General features: G+C 54.5%; 2 protein-coding genes across 5 annotated transcripts in view; one reads left to right on the top strand and one right to left on the bottom strand.

Moving 5' to 3' along the window:
* The window catches only part of LOC311517069 (sphingomyelin phosphodiesterase 5-like), a 35,054-nt gene extending 12,093 nt beyond the window's left edge, over nucleotides 1-22,961 (bottom strand). Inside the window, exons 1-2 of one of the 4 annotated variants that reach the window (XM_084621633.1) lie at nucleotides 22,750-22,961; nucleotides 1,125-2,185 (exon numbers count right to left, since the gene is read on the bottom strand). In XM_084621633.1, coding sequence (XP_084477759.1) covers nucleotides 1,125-2,185; nucleotides 22,750-22,771 — 1,083 coding nt within the window. In that variant the 5' untranslated portion in view covers nucleotides 22,772-22,961. Of the gene's footprint in view, nucleotides 1-1,124; nucleotides 2,186-7,031; nucleotides 7,157-7,362; nucleotides 7,759-8,148; nucleotides 8,283-22,749 lie in introns of those variants that run through there. The other 3 variants (XM_084621636.1, XM_084621634.1, XM_084621635.1) reach the window with 3 other exon arrangements.
* Nucleotides 18,635-21,224, top strand: LOC311515640 (uncharacterized protein; the record flags this gene model as incomplete). The annotated part of the gene is made up of 2 exons (XM_084618876.1): nucleotides 18,635-19,690; nucleotides 21,064-21,224. The coding sequence occupies exons 1-2, from the start codon at nucleotides 18,895-18,897 to the stop codon at nucleotides 21,222-21,224; spliced, it is 957 nt and encodes a 318-aa protein (XP_084475002.1). The 5' UTR covers nucleotides 18,635-18,894.
* Nucleotides 22,962-23,618: the final 657 nt, after the last annotated feature.

Here is a 23,618-nt window from a genome sequence, read left to right as displayed (position 1 = left end):
TTCAGCCGTCAGTGCAGGGCATGGCTGGGAGCTGGGAGGAGATGACCCCCACGTGGTTCATGGGCCCACGTGTCCGTCACCCCATGGGTGCCCTGGATTCAGCCCTTATTGTCTGGCTGGGGTCCCAGCAGGTTGTGGGGTGGCAGCCCGGCTCCCAGGGGTACATCTAGACAGCCTGCAGCGGTGAGCCCCCAGCGCAGGGCCGGCTCGCCCCCGGTGTCAGAGCCCGAGCTCCAGCCCCAGCCATGTCCACACGGCTGGTTGTGAGCACTCGCACGAGCCCTGCCAGCCCCACTCTGCCCCGCCGGGAGGCTGCTGCAGGGCCGGGCGACACACCCTGGGTGACTTCCCAGCGCTGGGAGGAGGCAAAGCCCTGGACAGACAGAGCAGTTTCCACCCCATGCTGGGGTCACTGCTGGGGCAGGCGTTTCCAGGCCTGGCTAAGGGGCAGCAAGTGGCTGGGGCAGCAGCGGGGTCGGACAACAGCGAGTGGCCTGTTGTCAGAGGCTGAGCCCCCTGCAGCCAACCTGCTGGCTCCCAGCCCCACTGCCAAGGGCTCTCACTGCTCTCCCAGCAGGGCTGTCCCCAAAGCGCCTGTTCCCCCCAGGCCCTGTCCCTGCCTGGGCTGCAGACACCCACTCCCCGGCCAGGGCTCCCGGAGCTGTTAACCCGTCAAGATGGGGCTAGGCTGATGGTGCGGGGCATCGTCCCTCCTCTGCCCGTGGGGTGCAGGGGGCCCCAGGGTAACCAATCCCCTGCACGCAGGGGGCTCAGACTCAGGGCCTCCCCACAGCTGGGAGGCCGGGACACACGGGGAAAAGGGAGAGGGCCCAGGGTCACTTGGGGAGTCCAGGGTAGACCCGGGAGGAGACCCCAGGAGTCCTGACTTCCAGTCCCCTGCTGTAACCCGCTCCGCCACCCAGGCCCACCTCTGCCCACATAGGCCCAGCGCCCCTGCAGGGAGCGGTGGCTCGTACGCGGATGCAGCATTGCCCTGAGCAGGGCCGGGAGGGAATGCCCCACGCCGCCCTGCAGCGACCCCGTCAGGCTGGCCGGGGAGAGGCCACGCCAGGCCCAGGAGGGTAGAGGGCCCTGGGCTCCCCGCAGCTGGGGCAGCTCCTCACCTGCACGGAGAGCAGCCCCTTGGCGGACAGCGCGTCCTCGCCAGTGCCGTTGGGGTAGCAGTGGTACTGGGCAGCCAGCACGGGGTAGCGGCTGGCCAGGAAGAGCCCGCTGTTGAAGACCTTGAGAGTACAACACCCAGGCAGCCCGCAGGTGCCCACGTCGTACACGATGTGCTCGTAGAAGGGGCTCAGCAGCTGGCAGAGGCGGGCGCCCGCTCGCTGGTCGAACACCTCCTGCAGGCAAAGGAAGTCCACGTCCGGCGGGAAGGGCGCCGAGATCTCCCCAGGCCCAGCCCCTCCCTGCCCGTCCGGGATCTCGACCGCCACGCTGGCGTCAGGGCAGCGGGCCCTGCTCCCCGACCGCCGTGGGCTGGACATGGTGGTCCCGTACTTGGTGGGCAGCAGGAACTGGCTGCTCCTGGGGCTGGCACTGGCCTCCCCCTGCGTGAGGCGCTGGCCGATGCGGGCCACGCGCTGCTTCATCTGTCCCAGGTTGCTGAACTTGGCCAGGCCGTCGGGCAGGAGGCACACGTTGGCGCTGACGAAGCTGAAGGCCTTGCCCGTGCCCGGCAGCTCCCACGGCTCTGGGTGGCGCGAGGGCGTGGTGTGTTTGTAGGTGAAGGGCCTGCGGGCAGCCTGCAGCGGCAGCCACAGCAGCAGGCCCAGGAGGGCGACTGGCATGGAGAGGAGAAGGAGCAGCAGCAGCAAGGGGCCGGTGACCAGTGCCCGCAGGGGGCAGGGCCGGCACCGGTTCTGCTGCTGCTCCGCCGTGGTCTCTCTGAGGTCGAGGAGGCAGTCAGCGGCCCAGTAGCTGGGGAAGAGCAGGTACTGTCCCAGGCTGTACAGGCCGCTCAGGAACCGGTTCGCGAACGGAGACTCCCGCAGGACCATGCTGCACGGCACCAGGGGCCGGGGAGCCCGGGCGTTACTGCTCCACCCGGGGGCTTCCTGGGAGCTCCGGTCACACCTCGCCACGCCCCGGGGGTCCCAATGCCCGGCCCGGGGGTCCTGCAGGGCGGGAGGAGCGGCTGATCCCGGCCGGCTTCGCGTCCCGGGAGGTGCTGAAGGGAGAGAACGGGCTGAAGTCAGCACTGCCTGGCGGGTGCCAGGCATCACCGGGGACAGGCGGTGTACGGGGGGTCAGCCCCACGCCCCTGGGTGAGTGGTTTGGACATTGGCATCTGACCCTGCTGGTTACCTGGGGCAGGCCTTGCCAGGCTGGGCGGGCTGATGACCCCAGACACCCCCTGGTGGGTTCACCGACCAGCCGGCCAGAGCTGCCTCCTCTGAATGGGGGTTTGCAGCAGCTCCCCCAGGAGCAGAGTCCGGCAGCGCAGGGCCTCGGTCCCGCCAGGACAGAGCCTGGAAATGGGGCCCAAGACACCCCCACCCCTGGACGGAGCCTGCAGACGGGGCTTGGGACAACCCCCTCCCTGGACAGAGCCTGTGGACAAGCTGCAGGGAGGGACTGGTGGGGATTCGGAGCGGACCAGGACCCAGGCACAGAGGAACATTACATGCTGTGTGTGCTAGGCTCCCTGGTGTCGCCCACAGACCTCCTGGGTGTGGTGCTCTGTCCCCACTAGTGGGGACAGAGACCCCTTAGAGAGAGAACATAGGAACGGCCAGGCTGGGTCAGAGCAAAGGTCCATCCAGCCCAGTCTCCTGTCTGCCAACAGTGGCCAGTGCCAGGGGCCCCAGGGGGAATGAACAGAAAAGGGAATCACCAAGTAATCCATCCCCTGTCACCCATTCCCAGCTTCTGGCAAGCAGAGGCTAGGGATACCATCCCTGCCCATCCTGGCTAATAGCCTTTGATGGACCTATCCTCCATGAATCTATCTAGCTCCCTATTGAACCCCATTATAGTACTGGCCTTCACAACACCCTCTGGCAAGGCGTTCCACAGGTTAACAGTGCGTTGCGTGGAAAAAATACTTTCTTGTGTTTGTTTTAAAGCTGCTGCCTGTTAATTTCATTTGGTGGCTCCTTGTTCTTGTATTATGAAAAGGAGTAAATAACACTTCCTTATTCACTTTCTCTACACCACTCTTGATTTTATAGACCTTGATCATATTCCCCCTTAGTCGCCTCTTTTCCAAGCTAAAAAGTCCCAATCTTATTAATCTCGCCTCAGACGGAAACCGTTCTATACCTCTCATCATTTTTGTTGCCCTTCTCTGTCCCTTTTCCAATTCCAATATATCTTTTTTGAGAAGGGGCGACTCCATCTGCACACAGTATTCAAGGTGTGGGCGTACCATGGATTTATATAGAGGCAACATGATATTTTCTGTCTTATTCTCAATCCCTTTCCCAACGATTCCCAACATTCTATTCACTTTTTTGGCTGCAGCTGCCCATTGAGCGGATGTTTTCAGAGAACTCTCCACAATGACTCCGAGATCTTTCTTGAGTGGTAACAGCTAATTTAGACCCCATCATTGTATAGGTATAGTTAGGATTATATATTTTCCAATGTGCATTACTTTGCATTTATCAACACTGAATTTCATCTGCCATTTTGTTGCCCAGTCACCCAGTTTTGTGAGATCCTTTTGTAGCTCTTCGCAGTCTGCCTGGGACTTAACTATCTTGAGTAGTTTTGTATCATCTTCAAATTTTGCCACCTCACTGTTTACCCCTTTTCCCAGATCATTTATGAATATGTTAAATAGGACTGGGCCCAGTACAGCCCCTTGGGGGACACCACTATTTACCTCTCTCAATTCTCAAAACGGACATTTATTCCAACCCTTTGTTTCATACTTTTTTAACCAGTTACCAATCCATGAGAGGACCTTCCCTCTTATCCCATGACAGTTTACTTTGCTTAGGAGCCTTTGGTGAGGGACCTTGTCAAAGGCTTTCCCTATACCAGAAACCTACTGACCGCTATACTTACCTACATGCCTCCAGCTTTCATCCAGACCTCACCACACGATCCTTTCTCTACAGCCAAGCTCTACGATACAACTGCATTTGCTCCAACCCTTCAGAAAGAGACGAACGCCTACAAGATCTCTATCAAGCATTCTTACAACTACAATACCCACCTGCTGAAGTGAAGAAACAGATTGACAGAGCCAGAAGAGTACCCAGAAGTCACCTACTACAGGACAGGCCCAACAAAGAAAATAACAGAACGCCACTCGCCGTCACCTTCAGCCCCCAACTAAAACCTCTCCAACACATCATCAAGGATCTACAACCTATCCTGAAGGACGATCCATCACTCTCACAGAATTTGGGACATGGGCCAGTCCTCGCTTACAGACAGCCCCCAACCTGAAGCAAATACTCACCAGCAACCACACAACAAAAACACCAACCCAGGAACCAATCCCTGCAACAAAGCCTGTTGCCAACTGTGTCCACATATCTATTCAGGGGACACCATCACAGGGCCTAATCACATCAGCCACACTATCAGAGGCTCGTTCACCTGCACATCTACCAATGTGATATATGCCATCATGTGCCAGCAATGCCCCTCTGCCATGTACATTGGCCAAACTGGACAGTCTCTACGTAAAAGAATAAATGGACCCAAATCAGACGTCAAGAATTATAACATTCAAAAACCAGTGGGAGAACATTTCAATCTCTCTGGTCACTCGATTACAGACCTAAAAGTGGGAATTCTTCAACAAAAAAACTTCACAAACAGACTCCAACGAGAGACTGTTGAATTGGAATTAATTTGTAAACTGGATACAATTAATTTAGGCTTGAATAGAGACTGGGAGTGGATGGGTCATTACACAAAGTAAAACTATTTCCCCATGTTTATTCCCCCCCCCGCCCCCGCACTGTTCCTGACATGTTCTTGTCAACTGCTGGAAATGGCCCACCTTGATTATCACTACAAAAGGTTTTTTTTGTTCCCCCCTGCCCCCTGCTGGTAATAGCTCACCTTACCTGATCACTCTCGTTACAGTGTGTATGGTAACACCCATTGTTTCATGTTCTCTGTGTATATAAATCTCCTCACTGTATTTTCCACTGAATGCATCTGATGAAGTGAGCTGTAGCTCACGAAAGCTCATGCTCAAATAAATTGGTTAGTCTCTAAGGTGCCACAAGTCCTCCTGTTCTTTTTGTGGATATAGACTAACACGGCTGCTACTCTGAGACCTGAAAATCTAAGTACACTATATCCACTGGATCGCCTTTGTCCACATGCTTGTTGACTCCCTCAAAGAATTCTAGTAGATTGGGGAGGCAGGATTTCCCTTTACAAAAACCATGTTGACTATTTCCCAACAAATTATGTTCAACTATGTGTCTGACAGTTTTGTTCTTTATGATAGTTTCAACCAATTTGCCTAGTGCTGAAGTCAGGCTCACCGGCCTGTAGTTGCCAGGGTCACCTCTGGGGCCCTTTTTAAACATTGGTGTCACCGTAGCTATCTCCAGTCATTTGGTGCAGAAGCGGATTTTAAGGGCAGGTTACAGATGACAGTTAGTAGTTCTGCAATTTCACATTTCACAAGCTCACACTGAGCGATAAAATGAGTCTGCTCGTCTACGGTCAGCTTTTAGCTCATTCTGTAGAGGCTCATGCACTAAGCTCCCGAGGCCCCAGATTCGATCCAGCCCGCCGACAACCGGGGTCTGTCAGCATTACCCCAGTGCACCAGCCCGTCTGGCCTCAGGGACAGTTTGCGTCTCCCTCCCCCATGCCCGGTCCCATGCCCCTGCCTGGGCTCTCCTGCCAGCCTGGCTTCCTGAGTCCTTCCCTGCCCCACCCTCAGTCCAACTTGGCCCCCGCCCCTCTCCTTGCCTACCCTTGGCCCCACTCCATCACCCTCACCTGCTCACCCTGCTTCCTGAGCCACCTGCCCCTGATCCAGCCCCCGCTCGCCCTCCTCTCCCCGGCAACACGGGGGCCCTGCTAACCTGTCCCTGTCAGTGTAACTCAGTGGTTGCCCCTCCACATTGTCATTTCAGGGGGCCACCGAGTTGCAGGCATCATGCAGGCAGCAGGGAGCCAGGACTCCTGGGTTCTTTCTCCAGCCCTGGGAGGAGAGTGGGGTCCAGTGGTTAGAGCAGGGGGCTGGGAGTCAGGACTCCTGGGCTCTCTCTCCAGCCTTGGGAGGGGATGAGGTTCAGTGGTTAGAGCAGGAGACTGGGAGCCAGGACTCCTGGGTTCTCTCTCCAGCCCTGGGAGGGGAGTGGGGTCCAGTGGTGTGACGCAGCAGGAAGAGGGGAGTGTTGACCTGGGAATGTGGCAGGGGAGTTTCACTGGGGATGCGAGACCTGAGAGCCTGTAACCTGAGCCGGGAGGGGGAGGTAACACCTCTGCCGGGGAAACTGGACAAAAGCTGCAGGAGAGAGCCTGCTGGGTGTGTGTGTGTTTGGTTTCAGTTTTGTGCTGGGTGTGGAAAGCAGGAAACCCCAAGGCTGGGGTCTAAGCTCCCCGCTCCCCCAGAAGGACTTGACTGAGGGGTCCTGGTTGTACCCACAAGCTCTGTGTTAGACTGTGTTCCTACTGTCCAATAAACCTTCCGTTTTACTGGCTGGCTGAGAGTCTCGGTGAATCCCAGGAAGAGGGGTGCAGGGCCTGAACTCTCCCACACTCCATGACAAGTGGTTAGAGCAGGGGGCTGGGAGCCAGGACTCCTGGGTTCTCTCTCCAGCCCTGGGAGGGGAGTGGGATCTAGTGGTTAGAGCGGGGGGGCTGGGATCCAGGACTCCTGGGTTCTCTCTCCAGCCCTGGGAGGGGAGTGGGATCTAGTGGTTAGAGCGGGGGGCTGGGATCCAGGACTTCTGGGTTCTCTCCCTGGTCCTGGGAGAGGAGTGGGATCTAGTGGTTACAGGGGGGCCGGGACGCCTGGGTTCCAGCGCCGTGTGACCTTGGGGTGTCCTTGCCCCCCTCCCAGTACAGATGCCCTGGGCACTGACCTGGCGCCTCCCCATTGGCCGCCGTCAGAAGCAGCCACCTGCCACCTGGCCGGTCCGAGAAACCCCCCCAGGCAGCTGCCGGCCCCGCCCCGGAGCCCACCGGCCCGAGAGCGGCTGGGGAGCGAGCCGGGCTGAAAGCGAAAGCAGCCCTACCTGGCCGGAGCCCCCGCCCCGAGCGCTTAAAGGAGCCGCAGCCTGGGGGACCCAGGAGGTCCCGTCCGTGCCCCCCCTCCCCGGCACAGCATGACCCCGCCCGGGCCCCCCAGCACCGCGCAGGAGCCTCTCCGTGCCCCCTCCCGGCAACAAGCCCCTGGCCAGGGCTGTCTCTTACCCCGCAGTCGCACACTCGTTGTGCCGGGCGCCGCCCGGGGGGCAGGACTGGGCGGGGGGCGCAGCCCGGACCTCGGCAGGGGCAGTCCCAGGGCTCTGAGCTTTTCCTTCTGTGCGCTCCCTAACCCTCCTCGCTCCCCGGAGCGGGGCGCGTCATTGCCCAGATGGGGAAACTGAGGCAGGGGTGGGGGTGGACTCAGCCACACAGCGAGCCTGCGCAGAGCCCGGATTAGCGCCCAGGAGCGCCGTGCAGAGCCCCTGGCTCTCAGCCAGTCAGCCGGGCCCCTGCCTGGGGGTCCCTGCGGGGCCGGGGCGCTGGGGGGCTGTGTGGCGATGCTGGGACCGCAGACCGGGCTGCGACCTGGAAGGTGTTTAAAGCCTGGCACGATGGCCGGGCGGCTGGTCCGGGCTGAGCCGGGTGTGCGGGCGCCCGGTTCCCCCGGCCCGTTAGCCCTGGGGGGCGGGGGGGGGGATTGAAGTCAGGGGCTGGGGAATGTCCCTCAGCAGCCGGGCTGGTCCGTGTGCAGCGCGGAGCCGGGACGGGTCCCGCCTCTGCCCCACACACCTCCCACAGCCACCGCCCCTGGCCGGTTCTCCCCCCGGGAGAGGAGCGGGGCCGGGCAGCCCCCCGCCCCAGCTCCTGCCCCCCGCAGTCCCCTCCAGCCCCTCTCCCCAGCAGCCCCCTCCCCGGCTTCCCTGTACAGACCCGGGCAATGCCCGGGGCAGCGAAGGTCACTGGAAAGCCCCGAGGGAAGTTAATGGGGAAAGTGAAACCACCCAGCTGTACCTGGCCTCTGCTTGCCCCCGGATGGGGGGACCCCTGCCTCCCGCGGCCGAACGAGCCCCTCCCCAGCCGCAGACACCCCGGCTGTCAGCACTGGGGGGAGGGGGCTGGGACGGGGGGGCAGGGGAGCGGAGGGGCTGCAGCGCTCTGGGGCGGTGAGGGTGTCAGAGTGGGGAGGGGACGGCCCACTGGCTGGGGTCACGCCCTGGCCCTTGGGGGTGGCCTGTGCGGTAATTTGCGATGAAGGTTTCTGTGCGTGGGGGGACCGCCCACTTCCTTCCTTCTCCAGGCCCAGCCCATCACACCCCCGGGGGCTCCTTGCGGCCCAGAGTCTCCCATAAACTCCCTGCGCACCCCCTTCCCAGCCCCTCCATTCCAGGGACTCCCTGCAACCTCCCCCTGCCAGGGCCTCTGGGTGCCCCCCATTTCCTGGGCTCTGGGTGTCCCCACTCATCCCCCAGCTGCCCTGCAGGCAGTCACACCCTCGCCTCCTTGGCCCAGGGTTCTGGGCTGGCTGTGGGAGCGCCGGGGGGAGGAGGCAGGTGGAAGGAAGGGGCAGGGAGTGGGGGGGGCATGTCCCCCTTTGCTGGCGGCAGGGCCCGATTCGGCCTCCGTGCAGCCTGACTGACGCTTTGCAGCATCGTGGGCTAGCAGCAGGGCAGGAAGGAAACTGGCAGAGGGGAGCCTCCGCCACCAGAGGAAATCACATCTGAGCCGCCCTAGCAAGCACCTTCCTCTGCTCCACCTCTGAGCCCCTGGGGCAGGAGCTGCCTCTGCCCCGCTCCTCCCCGCACTGTCTGTTTCACAGGGAGAAGCTAGCACAGCCCTACGGAGAGCCAGAGCCTCCAGTGAGAAGGATGGGGCACGCCTGGAAACCCCTCTGGAATCTGAAGGTACTGGAGGGCTCCCATCATGCCAGAGAAGGGCCAGCAGTGACATGTTCCCCATTCGACAGAGGGGAAACTGAGGCACAGGGCGGGATGGTGACTTGCCGAGGGTCACATGGCGAGTCAGCGGCAGAGACAGGGCTGCAGCTGAGCTCTCCCAGTCCCCTGTTCAGCCCCCAGCACATCCTCCCCCCTTTCTCTCAGAGCCCACCGAGGCAGGCGTGGTCTAGTTGTCTGACCACAGCTGTGGGAAACGGGATCTCCTGAATGTTGGCACCCGCATGGCCCGGGAGCACCCACGCGGCTGAGCGGTGACACTCTGGGCTGGGTCTCAGCTCTCAGTCAGGATGAGGAGGGACGTCTCCAGGTCTTGTGCAGAGCCGGGCGAGGACTGTTCCACAAAACGGTTTCCCACCAGAAAACGCCAGTTCGTCAGTGGGGTGGGAGCAGGTGGCTTTAGACAGAGCTGGCCCTGGGACGGTTCTTCGGTCAGGACAGACTTTCTGGCTAAATCCAGAGCGAGAGATGAGCCTACAGCCCAGGGCGCTCTCTGGGGTGCCAGGAATGCAGGCACTGTGGGCTCTCTGGCTGGTCTCGGGTCTGTCCCAGTGCAGAGCCGGACATGCTCCCCCGCCTCATGGGGGGAGGTGAGGGCTGTCTGGTGGGTGACGCTGTCTGACGCCCCAGGAAGAGGGGTTGTGCTGAACAGTTTTGCCTGCTCAGGAAAGCGTGTCTGGAATGCCAGCCCTGCTCCCACTCTAGCCTGGAACCAACCATGCCACAGCCTTTGGCTGGCACCGGCAGCTGGTACTGGAAGCTCTGAGCAGGGATCAGGGGCTTGGCTTCACAGGGATACCCAGTGCGATTTAGTCAGCAGTGTGTCTCCCAGACCCTGCACATCTGTACCTAGGGCTCCCCAACGCAGAGACCTCCCCGCAGCGCTTCCTGCCCGAGCGGTGCCAGTCGGGATCCATGCACCTGGAGAAGAGAGAAATCTCCTGGGGGGCCACTTTCATTTTCCCCTCTGCTGAAAGCATCACCTACATGAAAGGTTTCAGAGTAGCAGCCGTGTTAGTCTGTATTCGCAAAAAGAAAAGGAGGACTTGTGGCACCTTAGAGACTAACCAATTTATTTGAGCAGAAGCTTTCGTGAGCTACAGCTCACTTCATCGGATGCATTCAGTGGAAAATACAGTGAGGAGATTTATATACACAGAGAACATGAAACAATGGGTGTTACCATACACACTGTAACGAGAGTGATCAGGTAAGGTGAGCTATTACCAGCAGAAGTGGGGGAGGGAACCTTTTGTAGTGATAATCAAGGTGGGCCATTTCCAGCAGTTAACAAGAACACTGGAGGAACGGTGGGGGGGGGGGGAGGGAATAAGGGGGGCATAAACAAGGGTAAATAGTTGTACTTTGTGTAATGACCCATCCACTCCCAGTCTCTATTCAAGCCTAAGTTAATTGTACCCAGTTTACAAATTAATTCCAATTCAGCAGTCTCTCTCGTTGGAGTCTGTTTCTGAAGTTTTTTTGTTGAAGAATTCCCACTTTTAAGTCTGTAATCCAGTGACCAGAGAGATTGAAGTGTTCTCCCACTGGTTTTTGAATGTTATAATTCTTGATGTCTGATTTGGGTCCATTTATTCTTTTACGTAGAGACTGTCCAGTTTGACCAATGTACATGGCAGAGGGGCATTGCTGGCACATGATGGCATCTATCACATTGGTGGATGTGCAGCTGAACGAGCCTCTGATAGTGTGGCTGATGTGATTAGGCCCTGTGATGGAGTCCCCTGAATAGATATGTGGGTACAGTTGGCAACGGGCTTTGTTGCAAGGATAAGTTCCTGGGTTAGTGGTTCTGCTGTGTGGTGTGTGGCTGCTGGTGAGTATTTGCTTCAGGCTGGGGGGCTGTCTGTAGGCAAGGACTGGCCTGTCTCCCAAGATCTGTGAGAGTGATGGGTCGTCCTTCAGGGTAGGTTGTAGATCCTTGATGATGCGTTGGAGAGGTTTTAGTTGGGGGCTGAAGGTGACGGCTAGTGGCGTTCTGTTATTTTCTTTGTTGGGCCTGTCCTGTGGTAGGTGATTTCTGGGTACTCTTCTGGGTCTGTCAGTTTGTTTCTTCACTTCAGCAGGTGGGTATCGTAGTTGTAAGAATGCTTGATAGAGATCTTGTAGGTGTTTGTCTCTGTCTGAGGGGGTGGAGCAAATGCGATTGTATCGTAGAGCTTGGCTGTAGACAATGGATCATGTGGTGTGGTCTGGATGAAAGCTGGAGGCATGTAGGTAGGAATAGCGGTCGGTAGGTTTCCAGTATAGGGTGGTGTTTATGTGACCATCGTTTATTAGCACCATAGTGTCCAGGAAGTGGATCTCTTGTATGGACTGGTCCAGGCTGAGGTTGATGGTGGGATGGAAGTTGTTGAAATCATGGTGGAATTCCTCAAGGGCTTCTTTTCCATGGGTCCAGATGATGAAAATGTCATCAATATAGCACAAGTAGAGTAGGGGCGTTAGGGGACGAGAGCTGAGGAAGCGTTGTTCTAAATCAGCCATAAAAATGTTGGCATACTGTGGGGCCCTGCGGGAACCCATAGCAGTGCTGCTGATTTGAAGGTATACATTGTCCCCAAATGTGAAATAGTTATGGGTGAGGACACAGTCACAAAGTTCAGCCACCAGGTTTGCCGTAACATTATCGGGGATACCATTCCTGACGGCTTGTAGTCCATCTTTGTGTGGAATGTTGGTGTAGAGGGCTTCTACATCCATAGTGGCCAGGATGGTGTTATCAGGAAGATCACCGATGGACTGTAGTTTCCTCAGGAAGTCAGTGGTGTCTCTAAGATAGCTGGGAGTGCTGGTAGCATAGGGCCTGAGGAGGGAGTCTACATAGCCAGACAATCCTGCTGTCAGGATGCCAATGCCTGAGATGATGGGGAGATGATAGAATACCCCAGGTCGGGGATCCAGGGGTGTGTCTGTGCGGATTTGATCTTGTGCTTTTTCGGGGAGTTTCTTGAGCAAATGCGGTAGTTTCTTTTGGTAACTCTCAGTGGGATCAGAGGGTAATGGCTTGTAGAAAGTGGTGTTGGAGAGCTGCCGAGCAGCCTCTTGTTCATATTCCGACCTATTCATGATGACAACAGCACCTTCTTTGTCAGCCTTTTTGATTATGATGTCAGAGTTGTTTCTGAGGCTGCGGATGGCATTCTGTTCCGCCCAGCTGAGGTTATGGGGCAAGTGATGCTGCTTTTCCACAATTTCAGCCCGTGCACGTCGGTGGAAGCACTCCATGTAGAAGTCCAGTCTGTTGTTTCGACCTTCAGGAGGAGTCCACCTAGAATCCTTCTTTTTGTAGTCTTGAAAAAACTCATACAGATACAGACAGACATCATCTTCCTTTCCAAATACAAACAGATGGACATCGTACCAAAAGGACTGAAGGTAAAAAATCCATTACAATCTACATACCACACAGACTGTGCTGACAGCTTGTGCCACACGCTCTCAAAGAAACTGCGGAATCACCTGATCAACATCCTCTACAGCAAACAGGGAAAGATTAAGAATGAGCTCTCAAAACTGGATACTCTCATAAAAAACCAACCTTCCACACAAACTTCCTCGTGGCTGGACTTTACTAAAACTAGACAAGCCATTTACAATGCACACTTTGCTTCTCTACAAAAAAAAAAAGACACTAAACTATCTAAACTTCTACATGCCACAAGAGGCCACAGCAATGGTTCCCTTAACCCACCCAGCAATATTGTCAATCTATCCAACTATACTCTTAGCCCAGCAGAAGAATCTGTCCTATCTCGGGGCCTCTCCTTCTGCCCCTCCACCCCCACGAACATGATACGGTTCTCTGGTGACCTAGAATCCCTATTTTCGACACCTCTGACTCAAGGAATATTTCCAACACACCTCTGAACAACATTCTAATCCACAGAAAGCTTCCTCCCTACAAAAAGAAGGATTCTAGATGGACGCCTCCTGAAGGTCGAAACAACAGACTGAACTTCTACATAGAGTGCTTCTGCCGACGTGCACGGGCTGAAATTGTGGAAAAGCAGCATCACTTGCCCCATAACCTCAGCCGTGCGGAACATGATGGGTCATCCACAGTCTCAGAAACAACTCTGACATCTTTCAGAGTAGCAGCCGTGTTAGTCTGTATTCGCAAAAAGAAAAGGAGTACTTGTGGCACCTTAGAGACTAACCAATTCGGCTGACAAAGGAGGTGCTGTTGTCATCATGAATAGGTCGGAATATGAACAAGAGGCTGCTCGGCAGCTCTCCAACACCACTTTCTACAAGCCATTACCCTCTGATCCCACTGAGAGTTACCAAAAGAAACTACACCATCTGCTCAAGAAACTCCCTGAAAAAGCAGAAGAACAAATCCGCACAGACACACCCCTGGGATCCCGACCTGGGGTATTCTATCTGCTACCCAAGATCCATAAACCTGGAAATCCTGGGCGCCCCATCATTTCAGGCGTTGGCACCCTGACAGCAGGATTGTCTGGCTATGTAGACTCCCTCCTCAGGCCCTACGCTACCAGCACTCCCAGCTACCTTCGAGACACCACTGACTTCCTGAGGAAACTTCAATCCATCGGTGATCTTCCTGATAACACCATCCTGGCCACTATGGATGTAGAAGCTCTCTACACCAACATTCCACACAAAGATGGACTACAAGCCATCAGGAACACTATCTCCGACAATGTCACGGCAAACCTGGTGGCTGAACTTTGTGACTTTGTCCTCACCCATAACTATTTCACATTTGGGGACAATGTATACCTTCAAATCAGTGGCACTGCTATGGGTACCCGCATGGCCCCACAGTATGCCAACATTTTTATGGCTGACTTAGAACAACGGTTCCTCAGCTCTCGTCCCCTAATACCCCTACTCTACTTGCGCTATATTGATGACATCTTCATCATCTGGACCCATGGAAAAGAAGCCCTTGAGGAATTCCACCATGATTTCAACAATTTCCATCCCAACATCAACCTCAGCCTGGACCAGTCCACACAAGAGATCCCCTTCCTGGACACTACAGTGCTAATAAACAATGGTAACATAAACATCACCCTATACCGGAAACCTGCTGACCGCTATTCCTACCTACATGCCTCCAGCTTTCACTGTTAAGGAAAAGTTAGCACATGTGACTCCATTTTGGTTTGGGGCCCACCATTGTCTAAAAGCAAGCACATCATGCACCAGGAGGAGTGTTCCTTAGATACTGCATTCCTGTGAAAATCCTCCTCCTTGTCTCCAGCCTGCCTTGACTCCCGGTATCTGTTCTTTGTCTGTCCGTAACTCCCTATCTCCTGGCCTTTGATGTGAGGCCTCCCATCCTGATAATAAAAGTTACTGATGCATCACTTTAGGACCATGCTGTGTAATTAAACATACTAGTTTCGCATGAGGAATGTACCAAGCAGGGATAGGTGGTAGATAAGAAAAGGGTTTGTTTATTGGCTAAGGTTTCCGATGCACGAGGGCAACATGCTTTGCTAAGAGGTATATAACCTTTGTATAATCTGTATTCGGGGTCCTCTCCTGGCTAGCAGGGGGGCACCACGCTCGAGCATAATAAACTTGGGTTTTTTTGGGAACTTTGCAGTTGTGGACTTTGTTTATATGCCTAAGCCTAGATTAGAACTGTGTGTGACCTATTAGGTATAATTCGTAGCATTTGTGTGCATGTCCTACCAGGTGTAATTCATAGCAGTTGTGTGCATGTCCTATCAGATATAATTCGTAACATCACCCAGACCACACCACACGATCCATTGTCTACAGCCAAGCTCTACGATACAAACCGCATTTGCTCCAACCCCTCAGATGGAGACAAACACCTACAAGATCTCTAACAAACATTCTTACAACTACAATACCCACCTGCTGAAGTGAAGAAACAGGTTGACAGAGCCAGAAGAGTACCCAGAAGTCACCTACTACAGAACAGGCCCAACAAAGAAAATAACAGAACGCCACTAGCCGTCACCTTCAGCCCCCAACTAAAACCTCTCCAACGCATCATCAAGGATCTACAACCTATCCTGAAGGACGACCCATCACTCTCACAGATCTTGGCAGACAGGCCAGTCCTTGCCTACAGACAGCCCCCCAGCCTGAAGCAAATACTCACCAGCAGCCACACACCACACAACAGAACCACTAACCCAGGAACTTATCCTTGCCACAAAGCCCGTTGCCAACTGTGTCCACATATCTATTCAGGGGACAGCATCATAGGGCCTAATAACATCAGCCACACTATCAGAGGCTCGTTCACCTGCACATCTACCAATGTGATATATGCCATCATGTGCCAGCAATGCCCCTCTGCCATGTACATTGGCCAAACTGGACAGTCTCTACGTAAAAGAATAAATGGACAGATCAGTCGTCAAGAATTATAACATTCAAAAACCAGTCGGAGAACATTTCAATCTCTCTGGTCACTCGATTACAGACTTAAAAGTGGCAATTCTTCAACAAAAAAACTTCAGAAACTGACTCCAACGAGAGACTGCTGAATTGGAGTTAATTTGTAAACTGGATACAATTAACTTAGGCTTGAATAGAGACTGGGAGTGGATGGGTCATTACATAAAGTAAAACTATTTCCCCATGTTTATTCCCCCCCCCCGCCCCCGCACTGTTCCTGACATGTTCTTGTCAACTGCTGGAAATGGCCCACCTTGATTATCACTACAAAAGTTCCCCCCCCCCCCCCCCCGAGCTCACCTTACCTGATCACTCTCGTTACAGTGTGTATGGTAACACCCATTGTTTCATGTTCTCTGTGTATATAAAATCTCCTCACTGTATTTTCCACTTTATGCATGTGATGAAGTGAGCTGTAGCTCACGAAAGCTTATGCTTAAATAAATTGGTTAGTCTCTAAGGTGCCACAAGTCCTCCTTTTCTTTTTACCTACATGAAAGCGTCACCTGCCGGATCCCCCTGTGTCCTGCTGCAGTGTCCAGGGAGCTCTTCCCATGGGGCCTCCCAACCAGTCTGGAAAAGAGATCAGGTCGGTCAGTGATTGCAAGTGACCCTCCGAGAACCCAGCCGGCCCAGGCACGGCGCCATGTGCCACGGTGCCAAGACAGGCCACCCACGCTCACCAGGAGCAGCGGGAAGCAAGAAGGAAAGCAATAATTTCACAGTTCATCCATCTGCCTGTCCATTCCCCCCACCCGTTCTGTCTGTCCATCCCTCTACACCCCTTCTGTCTGTCCATTCCCCCCTCCTGTCTGTCCATCTCCTCTTCCCATTCTGTCTGTCCATCCATACACAGCCCCTATCTACCTGTCCATCCATCCCCCACCCCACCCCCGAGCTCTCTGTCTGTCTGTCCGCATGAACATCCCTCTGTCTATCTACTGCTTCCCCTGGCCAGGCTGAGCCTTCCCCTTGGCAGTGAGCAGCTCCCTAAGCCAGAGCTGGCAAGGACACGGAACAGGGATTGGGGGCAGAGACGGTCATAGCTGCTAGGGCCCATGCAGCCCATCTTCTGGGTGATGCAGGACCGTTCCCTGCTGCCCTTGTGCATCCCAGGGCTGGCAGGCAGTGCCCAGGCTCCTGCCCCTTCCAGTGGGAGCTCAGCCAAGGGATGGCTCTGACCGACCCTGCCCCAAACTGGCCCTGTGGTGTGCCAGGATCCTTCTCCCCCCGTCTCTTCTCCTCTTGCAGCAAGTCCACGCTGCTCCCCCTGGGTCCTGCACAGCACAGCTCCTACTGGCAGCCCTGCCCCCTCCCACTCCTTATGCTCCATCCCTGCCGACTGCTCCCAGCGTTTCCTTCCTGCCTGCCTGACCTTGCTCCTCTGGATGTCCCAGCGCCTGGAGCATGGCCCAGTTAGCGCTGGCCGAGCACCTCCCAGCCGCCCCTCTGGAGGGGTGTCCAGCTGCAGGGTGCACACAGCTCTCGTCCCTGCCCAGCCCGTGCTGTGCTGAGCCCACCGCCCCTCCCCTTCCGGCTCTCCCGTCACTGTACAGCGCTGTGCACGCCTGCAGCACTGGCATCAGAACAGCAGGTGGGGAGGAACGGAGGGCACAGGGGAGGCAAGATGTCAGCCAGGCAGTGCCCCGCCCGGGGAGGGGCTCTGGCAGCCAAAACCAAGCCGGACACCCGCAGGCAGCCAGTACAGATCCCAGGGGTTACATACCCAAGGGCAGATCAACAGGCTTCCCCCTTCTGCCCCTGGGCTGCGAGAGCCATTCTGGAGCAGCAGGGAGCTGCTGGGGGTGAGATGCAGCGTGCTAGCCCCACGGCCACACTGAGGTTTCTGGGGGCCCAGGGAACAATCTGAAACTGAGGCCAAAATAATTACCATGGGGCGGGGACCCAGCACGTGAGATCGCAGCGCCACTCAGGTGTAGCCTGGCCACAAGGGTCACAACACCACTCGGTTGGGAGGCCCTAAAATGTGGGGCCAAGGGAAAACTGCCCTTTTGGCCTCCCGGGTGGCCCCAGCAGCCCCCTGAAGCGGACATAGGAATGGCCAGACTGGGTCAGCCCAGTTTCCTGTCTCTGACAGAGACCAGCCCCAGTTGCCTCAGGGGAAGAAATCCAAGATATTCTTCCTCATGCCGGCCTCCTTCTGACCCTAATCACAAGTGAAGGGCTGAAGCCCTGAGAGGCCTCACCCTTCTTAGCACCAACTCCTTTCACTCAGGCTATTCTCTCTATCCCTATAAGTGTCCAATCCTTTTCAGAATCACGCTAAGTTCTTGACCTCAACAGCTTCATGTGGCAGTGAGTTCCACAGGCTAATCGCATGTGGGAACACAGCTTTCCTTTCATCAGTTTGGAATTAGCCACCTTTACATATTCCCTCCCGGCTGTCTTCTGTTATGAGATGGGGAGAACCAGAGCTGCCCCTCTCCTGTCTATATCCCATTCGTTATTTTATCATGTCCCTTCTTGTTCAAGTGCTAATCCTCAGAAACGCTTAGATCCAGCACCACTCAGCACCCACTTTATTTTGATTTTTTAAGGCTCTTGTCACCAAGGTACCCAAGGGCCTCAGAACCCTTAATGTGTTTCTCCCCACACACTCCTATGGGGCAGGGCAGCGCTATTAGCCCATGTTACAGAGGCAGAGAGAGGCTAAGGGTATGTCTACAGTATGAAATTATTTAAAAATTATTCTATTTGAATTTTCGGAAGCGATTTTATACATTCGGTCTTGTGTGTCCCCACTAAAGGGCGTGAATTTGGCAGAGTGCGTCCACAGTTCCGAGGCTAGCATCAGATGTCAGAGCGGTGCACTGTGGGTAGCTATCCCATAGTTCCTGCAGTCCCAGCCGCCCATTGGAATTCTGGGTTAAGCTCCCAGGGCATGATGGGGCAAAAACATTCTCGCGGGTGTTTCTGGGTGTGTGCCGTCAGTTGCTCCTCCCGCCGTGAAAGCTATGGCAGACAATCGTTTTGCACCTTTTTGCCTTGCAGACGCCGTATGGCTTTCAGCAGACGGTGCAGTACGGTGCACCGCTTCTCTCCTGGTAATATGAATCCACCTCGCATTTACTCTCGTCTTTCTGTGGAGTCTCTATAAGTATCTGCTCTTTCTCTTCCTCATTGACCGCTTCCGCTGCCAACTGTGCTCTCCCACTCTTGCCGCACTACCGAGCTTCTCCATGTTGTCCGTCCTGGGCTCCCACCTCCGTGAAAGCTACAGAAGACAGCCATTTCCCACCTTTTTCAGCTATCGTGAACCGAACAGCACCTCTTCTGCTGCCACTCTGCTCTCCTACGTTTCGCGCCCTTTTTCCAGGATTACCCGGGCAGGCGCCATAGTGCGGCAAGCATGGAGCCCGCTCAGATCCCCGCTGCAGTTGTGACCGTTGTAAATACCTCGCGCGTTATCCAGCCGTATGTGCAGTACCTGCGAAACTGGGCGAGGAAGCGACGACAGCGCGATTACGATAGTGATGAGGACATGGACACAGCCGTTCCTAGAAGCACGGCATGTGGCGATTGGGAGATCATGGTGGCGTTGGGCCAGGTTCATGCCGTGGAATGCCGATTCTGGGCCCGGGAAACAAGCACAGACTGGTGGGACCGCATAGTGTTGCGGGTATGGGATGATTCCCAGAGGCTGCGAAACTTTCATATACGTAGGGCCACTTTCATGGAACTTTGTGACTTGCTGTCCCCTGCCCTGAAGTACAGAGACACCAAAATGAGAGCAGCCCTCACAGCTGAGAAGCGAGTGGCCATAGCCCTGTGGAAGCTTGCAACGCCAGACAGCTACCGGTCAGTCGGGAATCAGTTTGGAGTGGGCAAATCTACTGTGGGGGCTGCTGTGCTGCAAGTAGCCAGCGCAATCATTGACCAGCTGCTATCAAGGGTAGTGACTTTGGGAAATGTGCAGACCATTGTGGATGGCTTTAATGCCCTGGGGTTCCCTAACTGTGGCGGGGCGATAGACGGAACGCGTATCCCTATCTTGGCCCCGGAACACCAGGACGGCCAGTACATAAACCGCAAGGGGTACTTTTGCACGGTGCTGCAAGCACTGGTGGATCACAAGGGACGTTTCACCGACATCAGCGTGGGATGGCTGGGAAAGGTGCATGACGCTCGCATCTTCAGGAACTCTGGTCTGTTTGAACAGCTGCAGGAAGGGACTTACTTCCCAGACCAGAAAATAACCGTTGGGGATGTTGAAATGCCTATAGTGATCCTCGAGGACCCAGCCCACCCCTTAATGCCATGGCTCATGAAGCAGCCTGGTCAGTAGTCAGGAGCTGTTCAACTATAGGCTGAGCAAGTGCAGAATGGTGGTAGAATGTGCGTTTGGACGTTTGCAAGCGTGCTGGCGCAGTGGAGGAGGAGGGAAGGACAAGTCCAGAAACCAAATCAAAATTTCAGATATGCCAGTTTTCTGCTGCTTGTGCAATCCTCTGGGGTTGACTGTGTGAGTCCCTGTAGCCTCCCCGCCCATATTCTTGGGCGTCTGGGTGAGGAGGCTATGGAACCTGGGGAGGAGGGAGGGCAGTTATACAGGGGCTGCAGCGGCAGTCTGTGGTCTTGTTGCCTTTCCTGCATTAGATCCACCATACAGCGGAGCATGTCAGTTTGCTCCTCCATGAGCTTGACCATAGCATCCTGCCTGCTCTCATCGCGCATGTCCCTACTCTCTTTGTGTTCATGTAATGGTTTATGCGACTCCGCAATTGTTTGCCTCCACGCGTTCAGCTGGGCCCTATCAGTGCGGGAGGACTGCGTGAGCTTGGTAAACATGTCGTCCCGAGTTTGTTTTTTCTGCCTTCTAATCTGGAGCAGCCTCTGGACGGAGTAGATAGGAGCCACATAGTCAACTTGCCCGCTATTCCTACCTACATGCCTCCAGCTTTCACTGTTAAGGAAAAGTTAGCACGTGTGACTCCATTTTGGTTTGGGGCCCACCATTGTCTAAAAGCAAGCACATCATGCACCAGGAGGAGTGTTCCTTAGATACTGCATTCCTGTGAAAATCCTCCTCCTTGTCTCCAGCCTGCCTTGACTCCCGGTATCTGTTCTTTGTCTGTCCCTAACTCCCTATCTCCTGGCCTTTGATGTGAGGCCTCCCATCCTGATAATAAAAGTTACTGATGCATCGCTTTAGGACCATGCTGTGTAATTAAACATACTAGTTTCGCATGAGGAATGTACCAAGCAGGGATAGGTGGTAGATAAGAAAAGGGTTTGTTTATTGGCTAAGGTTTCCGATGCATGAGGGCAACATGCTTTGCTAAGAAGTCTATAACCTTTGTATAATCTGTATTCGGGGTCCTCTCCTGGCTAGCAGGGGGGGCACCATGCTCGAGCGTAATAGACTTGGTGTTTTTTTGGGAACTCTGCAGTTATGGACTTTGTTTATATGCCTAAGCCTAGATTCGAACTGTACATGACCTATCAGGTATAATTTGTAGCATTTGTGTGCATGTCCTACCAGCTGTAATTCATAGCATTTGTGTGCGTGTCCTACCAGGTATAATTCGTAACATCACCCAGACCACACCACATGATCCATTGTCTACAGCCAAGCTCTACGATACAACCGCATTTGCTCCAACCCCTCAGACAGAGACAAACACCTACAATATCTCTATCAAGCTTTCTTACAACTACAATACCCACCTGCTGAAGTGAAGAAACAAATTGACAGAGCCAGAAGAGTACCCAGAGTCACCTACTACAGGACAGGCCCAACAAAGAAAATAACAGAACGCCACTAGCCGTCACCTTCAGCCCCCAACTAAAACCTCTCCAACGCATCATCAAGGATCTACAACCTATCCTGAAGGACGACCCATCACTCTCACAGATCTTGGCAGACAGGCCAGTCCTTGCTTACAGACAGCCCCCCAGCCTGAAGCAAATACTCACCAGCAGCCACACACAACACAACAGAACCACTAACCCAGGAACCTATGCTTGCAACAAAGCCTGTTGCCAACTGTGTCCACATATCTATTCAGGGGACACCATCATAGGGCCTAATCACATCAGCCACACTATCAGAGGCTCGTTCACCTGCACATCTACCAATGTGATATATGCCATCATGTGCCAGCAATGCCCCTCTGCCATGTACATTGGTCATACTGGACAGTCTCTACGTGACCTCAAAAACTTCTAAGGAAGGAGATTCCACCACCTCCCTAGGGAACCCATTCCAGTACTTCACCACCCTCCTAGTGAAAAAGTTTTTCCTTATATCCAACCTAGACCTCCCCCACTGCAACTTGAGACCATTATTCCTTGTTCTGTCATCTGCTACCACTGAGAACAGTCTAGATCCATCCTCTTTGGAACCCCCTTTCAGGTAGTTGAAAGCAGATATCAAATCCCCCCTCATTCTTCTCTTCCGCAGACTAAACAATCTCAGTTCCCTCAGCCTCTCCTCATAACTCATGTGTTCCAGACCCCTAATCATTTTTGTTGCCCTCCGCTGGACGTTTTCCAATTTTTTCACATCCTTCTTGTAGTGTGGGGCCCAAAACTGGACACAGTACTCCAGATGAGGCCTCACCAATGTCGAATAGAGGGGAACGATCACGTCCCTCGATCTACTGGCAATGCCCCTACTTACAAATCCCAAAATGCCATTGGCCTTCTTGGCAACAAGGGCACACTGTTGACTCCTATCCAGCTTCTCATCCACTGTAACCCCTAGGTCCTTTTCTGCAGGACTGCTGCTGAGCCATTCGGTCCCTAGTCTGTAGCAGTGCATGGGATTCTTCCATCCTAAGTGCAGGACTCTGCACTTGTCATAGAATCATAGAATATCAGGGTTGGAAGGGACCTCAGGAGGTCATCTAGTCTAACCCCCTGCTCAAAGCAAGACCAATCCACAATTTTTGCCCCAGATCCCTAAATGGCCACCTCAAGGATTGAACTCACAACCCTGGGTGTAGCAGGCCAATGCTCAAACCACTGAGCTATCCCTCCCTCCCTGTCCTTGTTGAACCTCGTCAGATTTCTTTTGGCCCAATCCTCTAATTTGTCTAGGTCCCTCTGTATCCTATCCCTGGTCCTGCCCACATTTGGTGCCAGAGGCAGCAGCCCACCTTCCCCCAGGTGTCTAGAGGAATGCAGCACACTGATACAAGTTCCCGCTGCTGGCTCCCCATCACATTCCCTATTCTGTGCTCAGTTTTATGACAGCACTTACCTCCGCCTCCGACAGAATTCATCACCAGCAGGCCATTTGGTGTGACTGAGTTACACGTTCAAGTCCTTTGGAAGAACTGCGACCAGTTAGCAGCTCTGAGTCAGGATGTGCAACGTGCATTGGGCTCCCTCTGAAGAAATGTCTCTCTGCCATCAGGGTGACCTGTGCGCTCAACAGCGACAGTCTTAATCATGTTTCCTTGGGAAACGCCCTGCACACCTGGCTGCTCAACACACACATTCTTGCTGTAGGCGTGTTTGGAACTCCACTCGCGGAACGCCCTCTGGTCTGCTGACTCACAGGTCTTGCTTCCAGACCTCCTGCATGTTAGTATTATTACAGAGTCATTTTACTGCACCCACAGCAGGAGTCCAGGGCACAGGGTCTGCCACAAGGAAACTACAGCCTAATTATAGACGTGCCCCAAGCACCACCGTTAACAATCACACAAAAGGAGGACAGCAGTGGGGAAGGGGAAGGGTTACGTTGTTACCTGGTTACTCAGCTGGCATGGCTTTGGCTCACTCAGTCCATTTACTGTCTGCTGAGCCTTCCATGCTGAAGAACATTCACAATGGGAGAGGTTAATTTGTCACTTTTTGCACCTGCCTCTTCGTGCTAGTAACATCCATATCAGACCGTTTAAAGGGGCCCCATTTCCCAAAGCTAAAGAGTATTAGGTGCAAAACTGATTAGCAGAAGAATGTCAGGAGAGATGGGACCCAAATCAGGGACCTTTTCTAGGTGTCCCAAAGCCACAATTTCCCAGTTGCCAAAAAAAAAAGCAAAAAAAAAAGCTGCTTTCCTTAAAAATCGTTTGATTAAGAGGAGACATGAAAGCGGCAATGAGGAAGGAAAAGCAAATCCAT

This window comes from Lepidochelys olivacea (genome assembly GCF_965140295.1).
Source record: "Lepidochelys olivacea isolate rLepOli2 genome assembly, chromosome: 2".
Taxonomy (NCBI): Eukaryota; Metazoa; Chordata; order Testudines; family Cheloniidae; genus Lepidochelys; species Lepidochelys olivacea.
Note: the sequence above shows the minus strand (reverse complement) of the source record. Positions and strands in the feature narration are given on the sequence as shown.